Source organism: Lonchura striata, chromosome 8 (genome assembly GCF_046129695.1).
Source record: "Lonchura striata isolate bLonStr1 chromosome 8, bLonStr1.mat, whole genome shotgun sequence".
Classification (NCBI taxonomy): Eukaryota; Metazoa; Chordata; class Aves; order Passeriformes; family Estrildidae; genus Lonchura; species Lonchura striata.
The window spans coordinates 35,344,046-35,363,913 of record NC_134610.1 but is presented as its reverse complement, the minus strand read 5'-3'; the positions used below and the strand labels follow the sequence as shown (position 1 = coordinate 35,363,913).

The 19,868-nt window shown below is 41.7% G+C and overlaps 1 protein-coding gene across 1 annotated transcript in view; it reads right to left on the bottom strand.

The window, feature by feature from the left end:
- SPAG16 (sperm associated antigen 16) overlaps positions 1-19,868 on the bottom strand; it is a 362,146-nt gene that overhangs the window by 109,963 nt on the left and 232,315 nt on the right. The window contains exon 15 of the mRNA XM_031505343.2: positions 9,546-9,611. Coding sequence (XP_031361203.2) covers positions 9,546-9,611 — 66 coding nt within the window. The remainder of the gene's footprint in view (positions 1-9,545; positions 9,612-19,868) is intronic.

The following is a 19,868-nucleotide window of genomic DNA, read 5'->3' as shown; positions in this document are numbered from 1 at the left end:
ATTTTAAAATGCAGAACATCTAAGTCACTGAAAGAAAATGAGCATCCATAAAGTACAAGTGCTTTTTTTTTTTTTAAAGAGAAACCACTAAAGGATCACATAAAATCATGAAATAATTTAGGTTAAAATAGACCTCTAAGATCATCGAACCCAACATAATATGTGGCTCCTTATCTTGTCTTTGGGTGTTTAGTAAGGGGAACTAAATGCATAAAGAAAAAATACCAACAGTATTAGAAATGTATTCACAGAAGCTAATCCAATTCTGAACTTCAGTAAGTGTATGAATCTCTCTCACAGTTTTAATGTATTTCAGGCGAAAGAATGATTAGTTCAACAAATCTCATCCCATTATTTTGAGAACTACTTCACAAAAAAACAGCTAAATATCTATGGCATGCTGACACTGCTGGGTCCCAGGTGTCCCCCAAACTCATACTATGATTCCCTACCTCAGCCAGACAGGACAGAGAGAAATAAAAAAAAAATATTTGTGGGTTGGATTAAAGACAAAGTGATATCACTCACCAAGCACTGTCATGGACAAAGCAGACTTGACCTGTAGGAGACTAGAGGAATGGTTAACAGGCTCAAAACAATCAGGTGGGAAGTGGGGTGGAAACAGGATGAGTTCTGTCCCTTTTTTCTCCTTCTCAAGATATATTCTAAGCCTGACTGAAAAATTCCAGTCAATGCCTTCTCACGTGCCTTGTTGTGCCTCGGTAAGTTAAAGTTCCTGAAATGCCTTACTCAGTCTGGCTGTTGTTTTACATTTTGCCAAGTACTTTATTCTACCTTAATGTTCTAAAGTCTTCAAGTCAAAGTTTCTTATTGAACCACCTGAGAATTTTGTTGTTTCTCCCATGCACTGCCCAGATTAAATCAGACCACCCTCTCCTGAGCCCACTGAGCAGGACAGGGCATTCCACCCTCACGGACCTCAGCGTCCCCATTGCCCTCAAAGCCTTCATGGTTCCTATTGCTCTAACAGCCCCCACAGCCCTCACAGACCCCACAGCCCTCACAGACCCCACAGCTCTCACAGACCCCACAGCTCCCACAGCTCTCACAGCTCCCACAGCTCTCACAGACCCCACAGACCCCAAAGACCCCACAGACCCCAAAGACCCCACAGCTCTCACAGCTCTCACAGCTCCCACAGCCCTCACAGACCCCACAGCTCTCACAGACCCCACAGACCCCACAGACCCCACAGCCCTCACAGACCCCACAGCCCTCACAGCTCTCACAGACCCCACAGCTCTCACAGACCCCACAGCTCTCACAGACCCCACAGACCCCACAGCCCCTACAGACCCCACAGCCCCCACAGACCCCACAGCCCCCACAGCCCCCACAGCCCCCACAGACCCCACAGCTCTCATAGACCCCACAGACCCCACAGACCCCACAGCCCTCAGAGACCCCACAGACCCCACAGACCCCACAGCCCTCACAGACCCCACAGCTCTCACAGACCCCACAGACCCCACAGACCCCACAGCCCCCACAGCTCTCACAGACCCCACAGCCCTCACAGCCCTCACAGCCCCCACAGACCCCACAGACCCCACAGCCCCCACAGACCCCACAGCTCTCACAGACCCCACAGACCCCACAGCTCTCACAGACCCCACAGCTCTCACAGACCCCACAGACCCCACATCCCCCACAGACCCCACAGCTCTCACAGACCCCACAGCTCTCACAGACCCCACAGCCCCCAGAGACCCCACAGACCCCACGGCCCTCACTGACCTCAGAGCTCTCACAGACCCCACAGCCCTCAAGAAGACCAGAGAAATGGCTGACTGGCTCAAAGCCACCAGGATGGCCACTGCTCCCTCCCCCTGTCCCCTTGAGCCTTAGCTGGCCTCTGGGCCACTGAAACGGTGGTGGCTGTCCCAAATGGCCGTGGCTGACCCATGGCCTGCCCTGAAATGATGCTGGCTGTCTGTACGGCAAACCTTGCCCTGCAAACCCAACAATATGCATTCCTACCCCTGATGGATTTCAGCTGTGTGTTCTCAATTATTTTCAGATTAAATCAATCTGATATTCAAGTACCTTCTAACAGTGATATTTATTCAACCACAGATTAATTGCATTCTCATAACAGAGAAGCCTTTCCAAAGCTGGTCCTACTTCTTCGTGCTTGCATAAATTCCTTTTAAATCCAGTTTGGTAATCTACAAAGCCACTTCCTTTGCACCACAGATACATCACTGTTCTAGGCACCCTGCTTCTCTTTGGCCATGATTTGGTAAGTGCTAAATGTATTCTTACCAAATACAAAGCACTGCTCTAAACTAATCCCATTTCTCTACCCCACGTTTAGTTTAAGCCCTTTTGAAGACAGCTTTGCAAAAACATTGCTGGACGAGCTGTTCCTTGTCCAGTGGTTACCAATGCAAATCCAATAGCACTTATTTTAAGAGGTGGCTCTGGCCTCACAACTCAATAATTCCCAGTCCAGGCAGTGAAAACAACAGCAGAGCAGGTAAAAGTTCCACAATTTGTCAAAAACGTGACTGTCACATGACAGAGTCTCAGGGTAGAAGGTGGGGATGCTTTGCTGCTTTCACATGTGCTTTAGAACATAATTTCCCATGAAATGCCACAAAGAGAGGCAGATTGAACTGTACTGCATATGGGAAGTTGAATTTTAAAGAATCCAGGTGGACCTTTGCATTCTGATTTTGTTTGTTTTGCAAAAAGACAAGTTTAAGAAACAGCTGGTAAAAAATTAATTATGCAGGGGTCTGGACCCATGGTGTACATCTGCTACAGGAAAGGCTGGCGTGCTGGGCCAGGAGATGCAATTTAGAAAAAAATCCTTATTCCTTAGGATACACAAATTAATTCTTCTCCTCTAAGAAAGAAGGGCAAAGTTTTCCACAGTGCTTGTGGGTCTGCATGCTAAACAGCACTTGCTTCATGTACTGTATACACAGAGGGTCACATTCACTGCAGAACACAGAAATAAGCAAACAAAATCACATTAAAGGAGATAATCTCTGTTTCATTTAGTTAGCAGAAACGGACATAACAGTATGTTTATATTTGTAAATATAAAGTCTGAAAACATAAAAGAAAATATTGTATAGTCAATTATTATCGGTTTCTGTTGAGGATCTTTCAAGGGCTAATCTGACCTAGAATATACAATCCTTTAAAGAATTTTTAAGTCTTTAAAGTTACTCAAACCCAAATTATGTCAAAGCCATCTAAAAATGATGACACATTTTTTCTTCTTCAGAGCTGTCTGAATCCAAATGTCAGTGCATTACCCCAAATTTTTATCATGAAGTGTTGAGATGAAGCTTCATTATGTGCAAATATTTAAACAAGAGCAAAATCTGATTAAAAGCTTCAATTAGAAAAGTCAAATATTTAAGTATTTCATTTACTGCTGGTTCAAAACAAATGAATGAGACAGCGTGATGGCAGACACCTGCTTGCTTCCTATCCTACATTCCTCATCTACACCATCACCATGTGGATTTGTTCCCAACATCCAGTCTACCCCTCTGTCAGTTTGAAGCCATTCTCCCTTGTCCTGTCACTCTGAGCCTTTGTCTCTTTCCATCTTTCCTGTAGGTTCCTGCAGGCTTCCTTCAGGTACATAATTTCTTGATGGGTACTTAATTAATTTTTTGATGGGTTTGAAATACTCTCCTAGAGCCAGCAATAAGGAAGAGTAAAAGGTCTTCTAAAATCTAAGCTTCCCCATGTTTATTTGGGTGAATTTTACAAGATAGCTCAGGTTGTACTGTGAGTCCCTGAATGATGACAACAAAGAGCACCAGAGAGTATTGTAAAAACAGAACTAAAAATCAGCTCTGTGGTAAATCATAAAATCACAGAATATCCTGGCTTGGAAGGGACCCATAAGGCTCATCAAAGTCCAGCCCCTGGCCTGCACAGGACAGCCCCAAATCCCACCCTGTACCTGAGAGCATTGTCCAAACAAAAGAGGGATTCAAACCCTGAGGATGGAGGAGAGATGTCCTGTGGCAGAATGAGCCCATCTCACATCTCATAATGCAAAGGCTTGAAACAAAAGAAGGCAGATTTTCTTGAGCTGTGATTATTTTTAGAGTTAGTAAACTTGATGGGATTTGGTTTAGAATCTTCAAACAGGTTTATGTTTATTTATATATGATGTATTTATATATGTTAGAGAGAAGAGAAAAAACAAGTAATGCCATGTTTTCGAAGTCAGCTTGTGCCTTGATGAAGCAAACTGCTAGACTAAGAGATTTTTTAATTATTTTTTCCCCCCAGAAGAAATTATAACTCGGATTTTGATCCAAAAATAACCCAGGAAGATGAAACAAGCAGAGAGTGAAGGAACTGCATTTAGTCTGATTTAGGAGTGCAAAGGCAAACTCCAGCAGAAGCCAGTGCATTTACTGACACCAAAGGTTTCTCAGTGCCCATCATTGCTGCACATGGCTTTTCTCTGCCCTTGGCTTATCGAGGTGTGTGACACCTATTACTGAGTTTTTCTTTGCAAATGATCTCTGATGAGAAACTTGAAACGGTGATGGGAAACTGAATGACACAAACAAGATATGACATTTAAAAATCAGTCCTGGATGTGTGGGTTTTTTAATCCCACTGAAGGGCCTTGGCTGTGAGACTCTTTTCTCAAGGACACAGGGATACAGCAACTCAGGAGGAGCCACTCCCTTCCAAACCAATGCATCCTGAATTTCCTTGGCCTTTAACAGTTAAATAAGTCCCTACATATTGCAGCTTCCCTACAGTAAGATCCAGAAGAATATTTTTACTTCTAGGCTACCTGCTAGACATATTTATCCAGACTTCTACATTAAGAGTATCAGAGTTGGAGAGCAAAAATATTCATACTAATAAAAATAAAGATGGACCTATTCTATTATATTCTATTTTATTCTATTCTATTCTAGTCTAGTCTAGTCTAGTCTAGTCTAGTCTAGTCTAATCTATTAATTTTTCTACCCCATTCTTCTCAAGTGGCCTAGGAACATGTTATCTGGTCGGCACATAATGTGTAAAGCAGGCCCAGTGCTAACTGCAGGGTCTGTGGTAGCACAGAGAGGATGGCTAAGGGAAAGGAGCATTCCAGGAAACTTACTTCAAAAATTAGGGAATAACATGACTATGTCAGAGAATGGATGTAGAAGTGAATTACAGAACAATTTTCAGAGTGATTCCCTAATACCAGAAAGAGCTGTTTGCCACCAAGTGAAATGGAGGTATTTTGACACAGATTTTGTTCCTTGCCATGACAGAGAGATGAAGTAGATTTTTTTTTTCCACTTCTAACATTGTTTGATTGCCTGAAAATAGTTAACTAATGATAATAGAAATCTGTACTTAAAATGTAATTCAGTTCTGTAATTATATTTCTTATGCATGGAGACAGAAATAAACCAGAGGAAGAACCTATTAGCCCTTTTGCATGTATAATTGAACATGTTTGATATTACTAAGTAGCCTTTGTAAGCAACTGGCTTTGAGTTTATGCAAAGAGGTGAACACTTTGAATACATAAATAACAATAGGACCAGATAGGTTTTTGATTTTGTATTCTGTTCTTTTCTTGTTTGTGTCTGTTAGATGCAGTCAGACATCCCTGGCTTTATCTGGCTATCCATAGAAACATCTGAGAGATCTGACTTTTGCATCATTTGGGTGCAGTAATGAATAAGAACTGACATCAAATATCAATATTATTGGCCCAGCTAAATGGTAGCTGACATCCAACTGGATTGCTGAGGAGGTAAACAAAATTGAAATTTTTTTTTTTTTTTTTTTTTTTTTTTTTGTTTAAAAACTGTCTGACATTATTTGCCCTTCAGTAAATCAATGGAGGAATGACCGAGATGCTGCTTGCATTTTGGCCTGGGGAGATAAAATTGAGTAGTTGTTCTCAAGCATATTTTTATAGTCTTTTAGATTTTCCTAATATAACCAGTAATTCTAAAATACTTTTTTTTTTTTTTTTTAGGGAAACTTGATAACCACTATAATGATTCCTAAACCTGCAGATATGACACAAACACAGCATGACATACTTTTATTTGGACACAAACACATATATACACACACATTAGGGAGCAAACCTTGTTCTACTTTATATTTGTGACTCAACCAAGCATCTGTAGTCTTTATACTTCATTAGCAGAAGTGATTTACCATTGCAAAGGAGGTACGGAGCTCACCTGAAATGCTGCTTGGGCCATACCCCAGTGCAAAATAAATAATTAAAACATTTTTCTCTACCAAGTTACTGTGTTATGGAAACATGGGACTAAAAGGGATGGTAACAGTAACTTTTAGGAGGAAAGGTGCACTTTTCTATCACCCCAGTTCAAAAGCAGCTATGTGAATTTTGCTCAAACTTTATCAAACGCTCCACAGGCAGAAAACCAACTTGGAAAACCACAGGATTTAAATGCTGCTGGAAGTGTTATCTGTAAAGTCCTGACATAATCACAAGAGCAGAGGTTTCTGTGGGGCACTGTGACTCCTGTGTCCCAGCATGGTAGGACACAACAAATGGGCACATTCCAGGTGCCAAGCTGGCAGCTCTGTTCCATAGAGAACAGGCTAATTAGGAAATCTCAGAACTAGTAAGAGTTCTGGCTGCAAACCTTACCCACTTAAAAAAAAAAAAAAAAACAACAAAACTATTAACTACAGTTTCAGAAGCATGGCATAGTAAATAACTCAGATTTAGTCAGCTTCACACAGTTTAATGAGGATTTATTCAATTTGTATAAATGCCTTATTCTTTTTTAGCTTCTTCTTCACACAATACTCTTCCCAAAACTACCCCTTAATATCTGGACATACTGCCTGAACGGCTTTCTGATCTAACTAGAAAATTTATTCCTTGTTCTTGTGTAATTAGAATTTTTTTTTTTAACTTCTTTTGGCATCAAGCAGCCTGAGACGGGATTACCACAAGCCCAATGAAGTGAAGTAGGAGTCCACTCAAACTGACCTGTGTCCAAACAGAAAAAGGAGTCAGTCCCTCAGGATCTCTCACCATTACAGCTCTGTACCCACAGAGTGTGACCATGTTGGCAACACCACTGGCAAAGCAGGGGATGTGCAAACCCATAACATTAGAATATAAGAAAACATAACAAAAAAAAAAAAAAAAAAAAAAAAAAAAATAAAATCAAAGTAGGGATTTTTCAGCAATCTGCCTTCAGTTTTGGCATTGTAGACTTCCTGGGCCAGGTATAAGCATTAGGTTGGACCCTCTGGAAGTAATGTTGAACTTTGTCCAAACAGTCCACAATCAATGTCCAAAATCTTTTCTATGAAAGTATTACTGAAAATATGACTGTTTCTGTAAAAAACATTTTTCCTCATAAAATATGCATTTTTAAACTAAAATACTGACACTCAGAACACCTTAATCAGCTTGCTTAGGGTGGAGTATTTTAATTTTTTTGATAAGCAAGCACTAGAGGGTAGGAAAATAGTTCTCAAGTGCTATATTTGGCTGAAACATAGAACTTGCTCTGCTAGCCAGCCGTGGGACAACTGTTACTTGTACAACTCAGGACCACTACTTAATTTTTCACTAGCAGAATTACCTTATACAACTGCAATCACAGCTTCTGAAGTTATATTCCTCACTCACTTTGACCAATTTCACCAAATATTTCCATTTTTACTAATTCAATCACTGAGAATGTCAACCAATGATTTTAGTCTAGCATTAATGCCATCTGTAATATTCCTTATCAAAACTCCATGCTTGTCTGGAAGGTTATCAACACATGGCCTTTCATGTTAATCATTAGAGGTCACATGAGGCCCTTTGTGAATTAATACCCACATTAAGGACCGTGCTGTGGTATCCCTACAGTATTTCCCTTGTCATGCTTGCTCCTGTGTTCTGGGTTGTAAGATGTGTGATTTTATTTGCCATCTGTTATAGCTGGGGCAGTTCTCTTCTGTTCATGGGGCAGGTTTCTTTATCTCATCCACAACCAATCCTCTCTCCAGATCTCTTCTGTTCATGGCCAGTGAGTATCCCTGCATGGCTGAGAAAATTCCATCACCCCATGGGGAGATGCTCTGCCCAGGGGAGGAGGCAAGCATTCCTACCTGGATATAATCTGACTTTTGGGACACCACAGCAGCCTTTTCCCCCTGCATTCCCAGAGGAGCAGCTTTCTTCCCACTGCATTCCCAGAGGAGCAGCTTTCTTCCCCACTGCATTCCCAGAGGAGCCCAGGCCCATCTCCCCCAGCCCTGCAGCTCCAGAGGAAAACTCCCCCCTTGTGCAGGATCCTGCTCCAGCAGAAGCACAGCTGGCACTGCAGGAGGGCTGAGCCACCCTGGGATGGGGCTGCTGCCACCACCCTGACCCACAGGAGGACAGGGCATGTTCTCACTCTGGTATGTTGTTTTGTATTACTGCATTTTTTAATTTTATTTTTATTTTCTTCCCTAACAAAGAACTGTTATTCCTACTCCCATATCATTGCCCGAGAGCTCCTTAACTTCAAAATCATAATAATTTGGAAGGAGGGGAGCATAATAATTTGGAACATTCTCTGTTCCAGGGGAGGCTCCTGCCTTCCTTAGCAGACACCTGTCTTTTCAAACTGAGACATCCTATTAAACACTCTTTGTTCCCCACCACGGTGTCTCAGGGCACTGAGAGGCAGGTTGTGCCCATCAAATATAGACAGATGCACATGGCCAAGAAAGAATTAAGATGCCTTGGGATTTTTATTTCCCTCCCTGACATCAGTTTATCCCATACCTTCTGCTGTGCCAGCTCCTGGGGTTTCCCCTACAAACACACAGAGCAGTTGGCAAAGCAGCAGCTGATACTGAGCAAGAGGAGAATATTCAGGATCTCCTGCAGGAAAAATTAGTACCTTGCTCTCCCTGTAATGAAGGTGTCAGTGGGAGTACGGGGAGCAGGAACACCACAAAGTTACTTTTCAGGAAAGATGGTCTCTGAGAAAAAAGGCTGCTTGTGGCAGCAGAAGCTAGCACATGCCTCAGCACTTCCACACCAGCTTTAAAGATCAGTGTGGCCAGGAGAGCTACAGGAATCATACATCACAAATGTTTGGGTCATTTCAGAGTATTTCATATGGCCTCTAAGAGCCATTTGGGAGAAATTCCTCCCCTTCCAAAGTTGTCAGTAATGCAGAAAGCAGTCTGTCTCCGATCCCAGTCAAAAAGGCTCCTTTCAGACAACAGCTATAAATTAACCATCCAGGGAAAGAAACCCAACAAAAATATTCATTTAAATAAAGTAGTCAATGATCCCAACAGAGGAGAATGGCTTAGACATCATGCACTGAAGAAGGAGGGAGCAGCAAGGAAGGGGCAGCTCTATTGTAACAGGAACAGAGGCTTTGGTCTGGCTGGCAGGTGGGGCCACTGAGCCACCACTGATTCTGAATCCAGCCCCAGAGTTCTCTGTGTCACCAAGGAGCAGGACAGTGTGGGCCAGAGCAAGGAACATGATGGTTAAAGGGAAGAAAAAAGGGAAATTTGCATGCAGAACTTACCTTCCTGTTGAATGTAGCATGATTACAGGAATGCACGTGACCCTGGAATGTGTAAACACGGAGACCCTAGGAAAGAACAAACAGACAGCATTTAAATAAGTTACAGCAATGTAAGTTATTCTATAGCCTTGGTATAAACAGAAAGACCTTGATGTTATGGCTGTGTGAAAATCAAGACACACTGTGTGATACAAAGCCAGCTCCTGGTTCAGAACAGGAACACATTTTGTACTACTACTAAGGATCTATCTCCTTACTTCACATCGTAGCCAGCAGAAAAGGTGCATTCAAATATCCCCAAGTAAAGCCATCTCCCTGGCTGGAGGGCTGCAATTACAAGGTGGAACTGCTCCTTCCAAACCACCTCTCAGGCAGTGAGTCAGTACATGCCTCTTGATATTACACACACACCAACTAAGGCTTCCTTAAGGAATCACAGGCATGAAATCAAAATTAATTATCTTTTGTCATCTCCCACATTAGGCCATAGGTGACCTACACAGAGCAGTAACATACGTCAGATGTCATCACTGATATCTGGCTTGTTCTCCCAGTACAGGAGTCATCCAACCACACTATCTCCTGCTAAAAAACCCTGAGATCTTCAGGGATATTTATAAGAGATGCACTTCTCTGTTTTCATAGAAAGCATTGGCTTCATGGGTTAAAAAATACTTCCTGTTAAAAGTGAAGTCCAGCTTGGAGCAGTGCAATCATATGCTGAAGAACAAATTTTTTTCTAAGAAAGCTTTTATTAACACTGCAATTGAAAGACAATTTATTGCATTTTTCTGGAAAGTTGAAAAAACCCAACCACAAGATCTGAAATTTGACTGCTTATCCTGATCTTGGATCAGTCTCACAGGAGCAGGGGTAACATAGGTTAGCCATACGTCTGTTATGCTTTTGGAGTTTATATAATCAGCTTAATCCCATTTTATTTTCCTGATTAAAAAAAAAAAAAATCACTCCTACTCTGACATAAGAAATTTGAATTCTCTTTTTCACTGACAAAATTTACATTTTATCACCAGCATGTCTAGCAGCTTATTCTCACTGTTTGCAACAAGCCCTTTCAGAAAGCAGTTAATGAGCTTTGACCACAAAGTAATTCTGGAGGGACGCTCCCTGATAATGCTCTGTGGTTCATATTATATCTCTGAACCACTTAGGAGAACTCAGCCCAACAAAGCAGCAGTTGAAGAGGATTACATTGTTGTTGTAAATATCTCAGGGGTTAAGAGCAAAGAGGGAAAGGAGCTATTGAGGCTGAAGAGCACTGCTGATGCAGGAACATATGGGGATTCATTATCTGCAGATAAATTCCAGTGGAAAATTAGAAGACAGTTCTTGAACAGAGAGATACAGAAACGTACTCCACTCCAAATAGTGGGGATAAAAAAAAAAAAATCTCATTACTATAAGAGGCTGCTTGAAAAGCCTGGAAATAAATGACCTTCTCCTGTATGTGATCTTTTTCCTGGACTTGGAGACCAAGGAGGCTCTTCCCAGTCTTGCTCATATGGCATTAGAATACAAATCTCTGATAAAGCCCAGCATTTAATGCTGCACTGAATTCCTTTTGTTTAAAAAAATGTCACCCAAAAGAGGGAGCAGGCAACTTTGGCAAGTGCCATTTTGTGTCTCATTGTATTTGTCATTTACCTCTCTGTTGAAGTAGTTTCTGTCCAAGGCCACATGGCTGTTGTGATGATACTAGGAAATTGGCATTATTCCCATAAAAGGATTGCAAGGCAACAAGAGAAAAAGGCTCTGAACTATTAAAAGCTCTGTATTTAAAGAGCACACCATCCACCTTAAGCAAAAAAGGTTACCAGAGCACAGTTCTTGAGTCCTCCGTGGTTTTTAACAGTCACCAACTCCAAAACCCCTGCATGTTTATAAGTTAGATGTTAGATATAGACTGGATATCAGGAAAAAGTTCTTCCCCAGAGGGTGTGGGGCACTCAACAGGCTCCCCAGGGAATGGGCACAGCCCCAAGGTTGCTGGAGTCCAGGGAACAGGGTGGGATTGTTGGGGTGTCTGTGCAGGACTAGGAGCTGGATTGATGATCCCAGTGGATCTCTTCCAGCCCAGCAGATTCTTTAATTCTGTGATTTCTAAGTAATAAAACATGAGCCAATAAATGCTGATACAAGGAAAACTTTACTAATTACAAATTCACTGCTGGAATAGAAATGTGATTACACAAAATTCCCTAAGACTGACAGGTAACTTAATTTGATAAAGGTAACAGGATAGGAGACAATAATAACCAAACTACACATAAGCAGTCTAGTGAGAAAAAATGTCAAGGACATGAGATGTACCTTGTGGCCCAGCAGCAATATTGATTGCACCCAGCCCATGGTAACAAACCAAGTGTTGGTGCATGTTTTGCAAGTAAAAAGTAGCCCTTGTAAAATAACTGCTGCTGCTCAGCAGGGTGTAGTATTTACCCTCAGACACTCTCAAATACCAATACACACACAGTAACCTTTCCACAAACACAGAAAAAGCATGCTGTCACAAACCTGTGGGAAAAAAGAAAACCACATGGATGCTGCACAAAATGCATGTTAACTTTCAGCTTTCCCTCCTGAAGCCAATTCAGTATAAGCCCTCTGAAAAGGATTTTAATAAAAGTAATAATAATGATAATAGAAGTCAGACAAAGGCAATGATTCTGCAAAGTGTTTCTCAATACTATCAAAACTTAATTTCCAAAGTGCCACTTCATTTTTATTCAGTGCACAGCTCGGGTCTTCTCTACCAACACTGGGAAATCTGAGATTTGCAAACATAAAAACAAATCTGGAAAGCCACTACTTGGTTGTAATACCAAATAGTAAAAGATATTCTGTGGACTAGAATTCAAGTTAGCACTGAGCTTTCAGCACCAACAGCTCAGCAGTAAGTTAATGAAATCCCTTTTGCATATGCATTCTGCTTTTCAGGCTTTAATTATAAAATAATCCACTATAGCACCACCAGTGCTTCATGCAGTGTGGAACTGAACAGGGTTCAGTTGCAACCTGGGTACATCTGCCATTTCAATAAATTTCTTTAAAGTTCAAGTGAAGCAAGAACAAACATTTGGGCCTTGTGTCACAAGGAAAACAGCAGGGAAAAAGAAGGAGATTGACATTAGGGCAGTTCTTAGTTTGGGGAAAATTATGGTGCTTTGCTGTAGCCTGAAGGTCTCATTGACCATCACCCCTTTCAAAGGGAACAATCCCAAACTGAGAGCAGGAGCATCAACAAAACACCAGAGCAGAACCCTGAAACTGGAGAAAGGCCCATCTCCCCCACCTTTAACCCATGGTCTAGCCAGTCTCATTGCACTGGACACACCAGCAGTATAAATAATGGAAAATACATTATTATTGTCAGCTGAGTCTGGACTGAAATATTAATGGAGGAAGTCTGAGCTCCATTCCCTCCTTGAGCTTTTGTCAATTACATTAACAATCATACAGTCTTCCTCTGCAGGAGATACATCCATAACAGCAACATTCAAAGAAAACCAAATATGAAGTGTTCTTCATTGTTGAGATTTTGGAGGTTTTTACTTATTATTCCCACATGCACACACACATATAATTTTCCAGTCTGAAACCCAGAAATTAGAATCAGTGGTTAGAAACACCCTGGCATTATGCTGTGGAGCCCATCAACCCTTCCGCTTCCACTGAACGCAGGCATTAATTGCCTGCCTTGGACTGCAGCTACCTAAAAGACTCCCGGGAGTGAAAACATTCCTTTGTTGGAATGAAATCTGGTTTCATGGAAAAGCAGCCTGATCTTTGCTGCTAGGGATCTGCAAACAGTAATCTTGCTTCAAAAGTAGTTAAACAAGGTTTCTAAATTCAAATTATTTTTTTTTTGTTCCTACTTTCAAAGGATAAAAGCCCAAGATTTGGGAATCAATAATAAAATTCTGTTGCAAATCCTCCCTACTGTGTATCCATACAGATACAGGAACACCAGGCTAAGACAAGACAGTCTGCATACAATCATAATTAATTTGCTTCTTTGCATTGCAATAATTAAGTTTCACCTTTAACTATGTAACACAGCAGCTGAATCTTCCTATACTTGTTTTAATTACCATTTCAAGAGCAACAAAATAAAGCTCCCAAACTTAACAAGCCATACTGCATGCACCTCTGGAGAAAACACACAGCCAAAACCAGTAGGGTGCCATTTGAAAGCTATTAATGTTTCTCAAACTCTGCTCTTTTGGGTTTTTTTCTGGATTTTGAATGCCTTGCTGTACGTGATACGAACAAACTCACTTTGCAGGTCCAGAATCAAGATAACAAATGCATTAGATCAAGCTGAGTGTAATATCCTAGTCACAACAGGTAATTATGAGTTTGATATGAGCTTTTAGATAACAACATTTGAGTGTGAGATTTATCTAAACAGTGTTCAGATAGGAAATTTATTTGTAATTTCTTGGTTCATTTAGAAATTAACTGAAAGAAATAATGTTCATTCAGAAGGACTAAACTGAGAAAAGTGTTCAAACCACGAAGCACTCAGCTGTGGAAATGTTCACCTCATTCTCTTTATTAAAAACAAACAGAACCTCCCAACAGTTCTTCATGAAAGGTTTAATTGCATTTGGGGGAAAATGAAAGTTCTGAGCTTACATAGGTGGAATTTTCCCAGCAAATAAAACATTGTAATGCTTTGCAAGCTCTCTTGGCTGGACCTGAACTTTTGCTAAAGCAAGGAATGTTCAGTGTACTGTGATTTCTGGCTACCAACTCACTGGGAAGCTCTAACTGTCCTCCTTCCTTGTTGGATCTGTACAAGAGTTCCCATTTTCATAGCAAAATGCAAAATTAAAACTGTGCATTCTTCTCATTCCCATGCCTTATTCACAACATGGCCCGTCTGCCTCAGCCAGCAGTGGGGAGCTCCACAGGGCATGTGGCAGATCCAGCAGAACCGTGGCTCCACTGTCCCTCCGTGTCACTGTCGCGTCCTTGCCACGAAGTGGGAGACATCAGAAGGGACTTGGATCTCTTCACGAGAGCAAAAGCTCATTTTTTAGGAGAGAGAAAACTCATTTTCATGGGATATGATGGGTAAGCACAAAAACTGGAAGAAAGGGCTAAAGAATATCTGCCATTTCTAGCTCTGCAAGACAGCAGCTTTCTCTCCCAGACCATACCAACCATGTGGGGTTCAGCCAGGGAAAGTGCAGGATGAGGCAGTGCTGGTTGTATGGACAGGCTGGGAAATGAGATGCTGGAAAGAGGCAGCCCAGGAAGGGACCTGGGGATCCTGGCCAGTTGGACCTGAGTCAGCAGTGCTCTGGAGCCAGGAGCAGCAGCCCTGTCCTGGGGATCAGGCCCAGCACAGCCAGCCAGGCTGAGGAGGGGACTGTCCTGCTCTGCTCTGGGCTGGGGCAGCCTCACCTCCAGTGCTGGGGGCAGTTTTGGTTCCTCAGAGTAAGAAAGGTATTAAGCTATCAGAGAGCATCCAAAGGGCAACAAAGATGGTGAAGGGCCTTGAGGGGAAGCTGTGTGAGGAATAGCTGAGGGCACTTGGTCTGTTCAGATGGAGGAGACTGAGGGGAGACTCATCAGGGCCTGAAACTTTCTTTGTGAGGGGAAGAGGATGGGCAGACACTGACCTCTGCTCTGTGGGGACCAGTGACAGGACCCAATGGAATAGCCTGAAGTTGTGTCAGGGGAGTAAGGGTAGGATATTTGGGGAAGGTCCTTTCCCCAGAGGGTGCTGGCACTGCCCAGGCTCCCCAGGGAATGGGCACAACCCTGAGGCTGCCAGAGCTCCAGGAGCATCTGGACAGCGCTCCCAAGGATGCGCAGGGTGGAATTGTTGTGGTGTGCTGTGCAGGGTCAGGGGTTGGATTGATGATCCTTCTGAGTCCCAGCTCAGGCTATTCTGTGTCAATAACTCATTCCAGCAGCCCCCTGCACATTGCAGGCTCTGCGTGTGTCCCCCCAGGCCAGTCCTGCTGGCAGCCAGAGCCACTCTGCATCTGCCCCATCCTGTTCCACCCACAGGGCTGCACTCCCAGCAGGGCAGAACTGCCTCCATCTCCCAGTTACACCGGAGGCTTCACGGGCACATCAGTGCAGTGAGCACTGAACACTGAGTCAGAGCACTGAGCAAATCTGGAGAGCAGTTTTGCCATCTGTCACCACAGAGTTTACTCCATGAACTCAAGCACAGAACCTTCAGTGCGAAGTTTACTTCCGTTCTTATCACTTGGAATAGACCCTGGGGGGAAGAACCACACAGAGAAGGTTTCTGGAGTTTAGAGCAGGGGTAAGGCCAGGGCATTACTCAGATGTTTTGTAGTCCTTTCTTTGGAAATTAAAATTAACTTGCCTCTGTTACATGAGGATTCACACAGGCAGGTGTATGCACCAAAGCTGAAGCACATCAGCTGATGGCCTCTTTTTTTTAAAAAAAAAACATTATTCACTACATCTCCCCAAAGAAATTAAAAAGAATTTTGAATGTCTTTAAAATGCATGAACTTCTATAACAACTTTCATACAGTGAAACATTAAAAACTTGAGAAGCAGTATTTTTCTAAATCTGGTAGGTAATAAAATCTAGAAAGAGAGCTCTGCCTGCCAGCTAAGACAAACACCATGCTCTTCATCACAGAGCAGTCTTCCTTTCACTTCACAGTTAGTAACGCTGGCTATTAAATATATCAAAAAAACTTAATTAACCTTGCTTTGGAAGACCCCTGAATTACCTCATTTGTGTAGGTCTGAACTTTCACCTGAATGTAGCATTAATATACCTTTTGCACCAATGATGCAGGCATATTAATCTTTCATAATTGGGATGAGAAGTATGTTTCTAGGCCAAGACCTTGTATGCTAAATCTGTTCAAAGTGAACCTCTAAGGCTCTCCTAAAAAACCTTAAAAACAGGAGTTTATAGTAGAAATGCTGACAGATTATATTCTTGCCAGCATAATATAACCTGACTCAAAGATAAATGTTTCATGAATTAAAAAAGTTGAAAAAAAGCTCCTCTGTTCAGCTTTGTTCTCAAGATGAAAGTGAATTATCTTTTTGTCTTCTACTGACACTTGGATTTTTGTACTGCAGTCTGCAGAAAACTGTAACCACAGGCAATACTTAAACAGACATGACCGTGTGGGATTCTCTCCACACTCAACTCCTGTAAGAGACATCAAACTTCCAGCTGCATAAGGAAGAACAAAGTTTTTATGGGAAGCAGATCCTTTCTTGTACCTGATTCTGTGAAGAAAGAGAAATGTCACCTCCAGCTGAAGAGCTCACACAGGAGCACAGTCCCACGTGCATGGCCCCGCCAGGACAGGCAGGGGGGACAGGGAGAAATGCCTTTGCTGGACCCATCATTCCTCTACAAGAAAATAAACTGTACCAAGAAATCCCTCCAAGATACTGAAATTCTTTCAGTGAGAGCAGAACTGTGTATTACTGCCCTGGTTGTTGTTGGCAGATGGGATCATTAGCAGAAGCTGCATCTTCCTAAGGATCTGGAAGGTAGCTGAACAGACATCACCCTGCCAGAAGCAGGAGAGCCAAGTTCCAGAGCTGCATTCCTCCTGTCCAGTGTGGCTCTGGGAGTTTCAGGGTTCCAGGGAGGGAAGGATCAGCAGTGCAGAGGCAGGGATAGCCAGGGAAATCCTGCAGTGAGTAATGTGAGCTGCAGATTAACCCAGAAACTTTGCAGCACTTTCAATTAACTTGGCATACCATTGCTTTGCAAAACAGACCAGCCATTTCCAGGAGAGCAATGCCTGAATGACAGGAACCTGCTAGGGCTGCCTGAAATTAAACACCACGAGCTCTATTACTTTAATGTAAAAAAGATCAAAAAGATGAATTATAAATGAGCAGAAGCTTCTGGTGGAATATAACTGGAAAAGTTATGAGTGTAGTCCAAGCATAGAAAAGATACAAAATCATTTCTGTTGGCCTTGAAAATTTAAATTGTATGAAGACAGAATAAAACAATGAATACATAATTTAATTATATATAAGAAAAAGTGAGAGCACTATATGTGGGAAATAATTTCCTCCTTACCTGACTATGAGAAGTTGCATGAGTCTAAAGGGCTTTAGTGCTCTTAAAAACTGAAGCAAAATTTTGGCCAAAATGCCAAATTGTTGCCTTCTGTAAATTCCTATCAGAACAATGATTTATTTTTTGTAGCAATAAAAAATAAAAAACTAAGTGGCTTTAGTTGCAAAAGCCAGTATAGAGACAAAAGCAGGCACATACACAACTGTGTTTATTAAGTAAGACTAGGGAGATGGCCCAAACATTAAAAAAAATAAAAAGGAAAAAGAAAAAGTTAAAGGACTTCTTCCCTTCAAAGAGTCAGCATAAATCAAGAGTAAGCAAGTAAGGTCAATGTTCTTACTTGTCTTACAGACACTGGGAAAGGGTTTACTTCTACTGGAATAAAGGAATTTGTAAGCCTGCTGCATTCACAGTGTGAATTTTGTTCTGGCAGTCACCACGCATCAAATGCATCTCAGCTAGGTTTCAAATGGCAGATGCACAGCAAAAAATAGCAAAAAAAGAACCACAAAAAAGGGCAAACCTAGCAGAACACAGCTGCAGTACTCCTCCACCAACCAGCACTTCTGAATAGCTTTGGAATTTTTGGAATTTTTGGAATTGACTTCCCAAAGAAGAGGGCTTGGCAAGGAAACCAGGATCTGAATGGAAGGGGAAAACACACCACTTGCTCACCATGATCTGCTTTTCCCAACTACAGCTTTGGGAACAACAGCACTGTTGACCTGAATGACCAGGATCAGAGAAGAGAATCCAGACTATTTGTCTGGAAACACTGAAGAAGTTATTAATTTGGAAAAGAAGTCCCTGCAAGAAAAAATAAAAATAAGAGAAAAAATGCCTGTGTAGTTTAAAAAAAGTCTTTAGATATCAAAATTTAAAAATCACCAGCAGAAGAGGAGAAAACATTGCAATCTGCTCTTACAAATACACTGTCCACAGATTCTGCACAACAGATCCTGCTTATACCATCTACAGATTCCAAAGGAAAGGGAAAAAAATATTGTAAAAGCCCATCAAAAATATTCCTAACCTTCTGCAGTTTCAAACTCTGAATTCTGTAAGTATTTGAAATCAAATTCACGCCAACATTTTCAACAGTAGAATTTTCTAGAGAAAAAAGAAAGTATTACAAGAGTAGTATGGGAGTACTTCTGGTTTTAGTAAGTCTGCTGGATAGCTAAGCTTTATTTTTTGTCATAGCACCGCTGCTGCAAATAAAAACCTGTATTCAGTCCTGATACAAATGGAATTAGGCAAAACACCAATTTTGAAAATCCTACCTGCTTTAAAGTGTTTATTGATCACTCCACAGCATAATTATTTTAATCATTAGAAATATACTCTAGTGGTTTAGCTTTGTTAAGTTTGCTAATGTTCCTCAATAAACTTAATGACTGAAAAGACATAGGAATAAATATAATTTTTAATCCATCAATACTGGCACCAGAACTGGTGACTGGACTTTTGGGATCAGAGCAGGCAGCTATTTATGTCACCTTCAAAGAAGCAGTAGGGGAGTTAACTAGAAAATCTTTACCCCACATCAAAACAGACGTCATTAAAATGTCATACAGAGTACATAAATACATAATCCTTCTTGTGCAAGAAGCTGTCAAATAATAAAAAAATACTGAAAAAATCATTCCAAAGCAATGTGAGATTTTCTCAGAATGTTTTTGTCAGGGGTGATAACAACATTTAGCAACTGAGAGCAAGATCTCTTCACCTGTTTTAGCACTGTTTTCCCAAGATATTCACATCCTAGCAAAAGACTGCAGCAACACTGAAGAGAAACAAAACTCCTGGCAGCCTTTTCAGAGGCCTCTTGTAAAATTACAGCATGATTGCATTACCTCTTAAATGAAAAAAAGTTTCTCACAAAGTTCAGCCTGTCAGACTTGCCAGGATTAGATCTGGGACCAAATGTATTATGACTGAGCTCAGTGCTGTATAAATATTAGATCCATTATTCAAGCAGCTCGCAGGACACCGCCAGCTTGATTTTACAGTCACAAAATCTCCCTGTGAAACCTCTGCCCTGGGATTTTTCCCCAGGAAAGGAAGGGCTTGTGGCATGGGCCCTTGTCTGAGCAGCAAGGAGATGTAAACAGCAGGGTCTCACCAAAGGAGCCTCAGACAAAAGAATTGCAGCCTTGGGCTTGGTTGAGTTATTAACAGCAGCCGGCTCTGTAATTGTCGGTGAAATAATCTCATTGACACATACAAGTTAGGAAATGGAG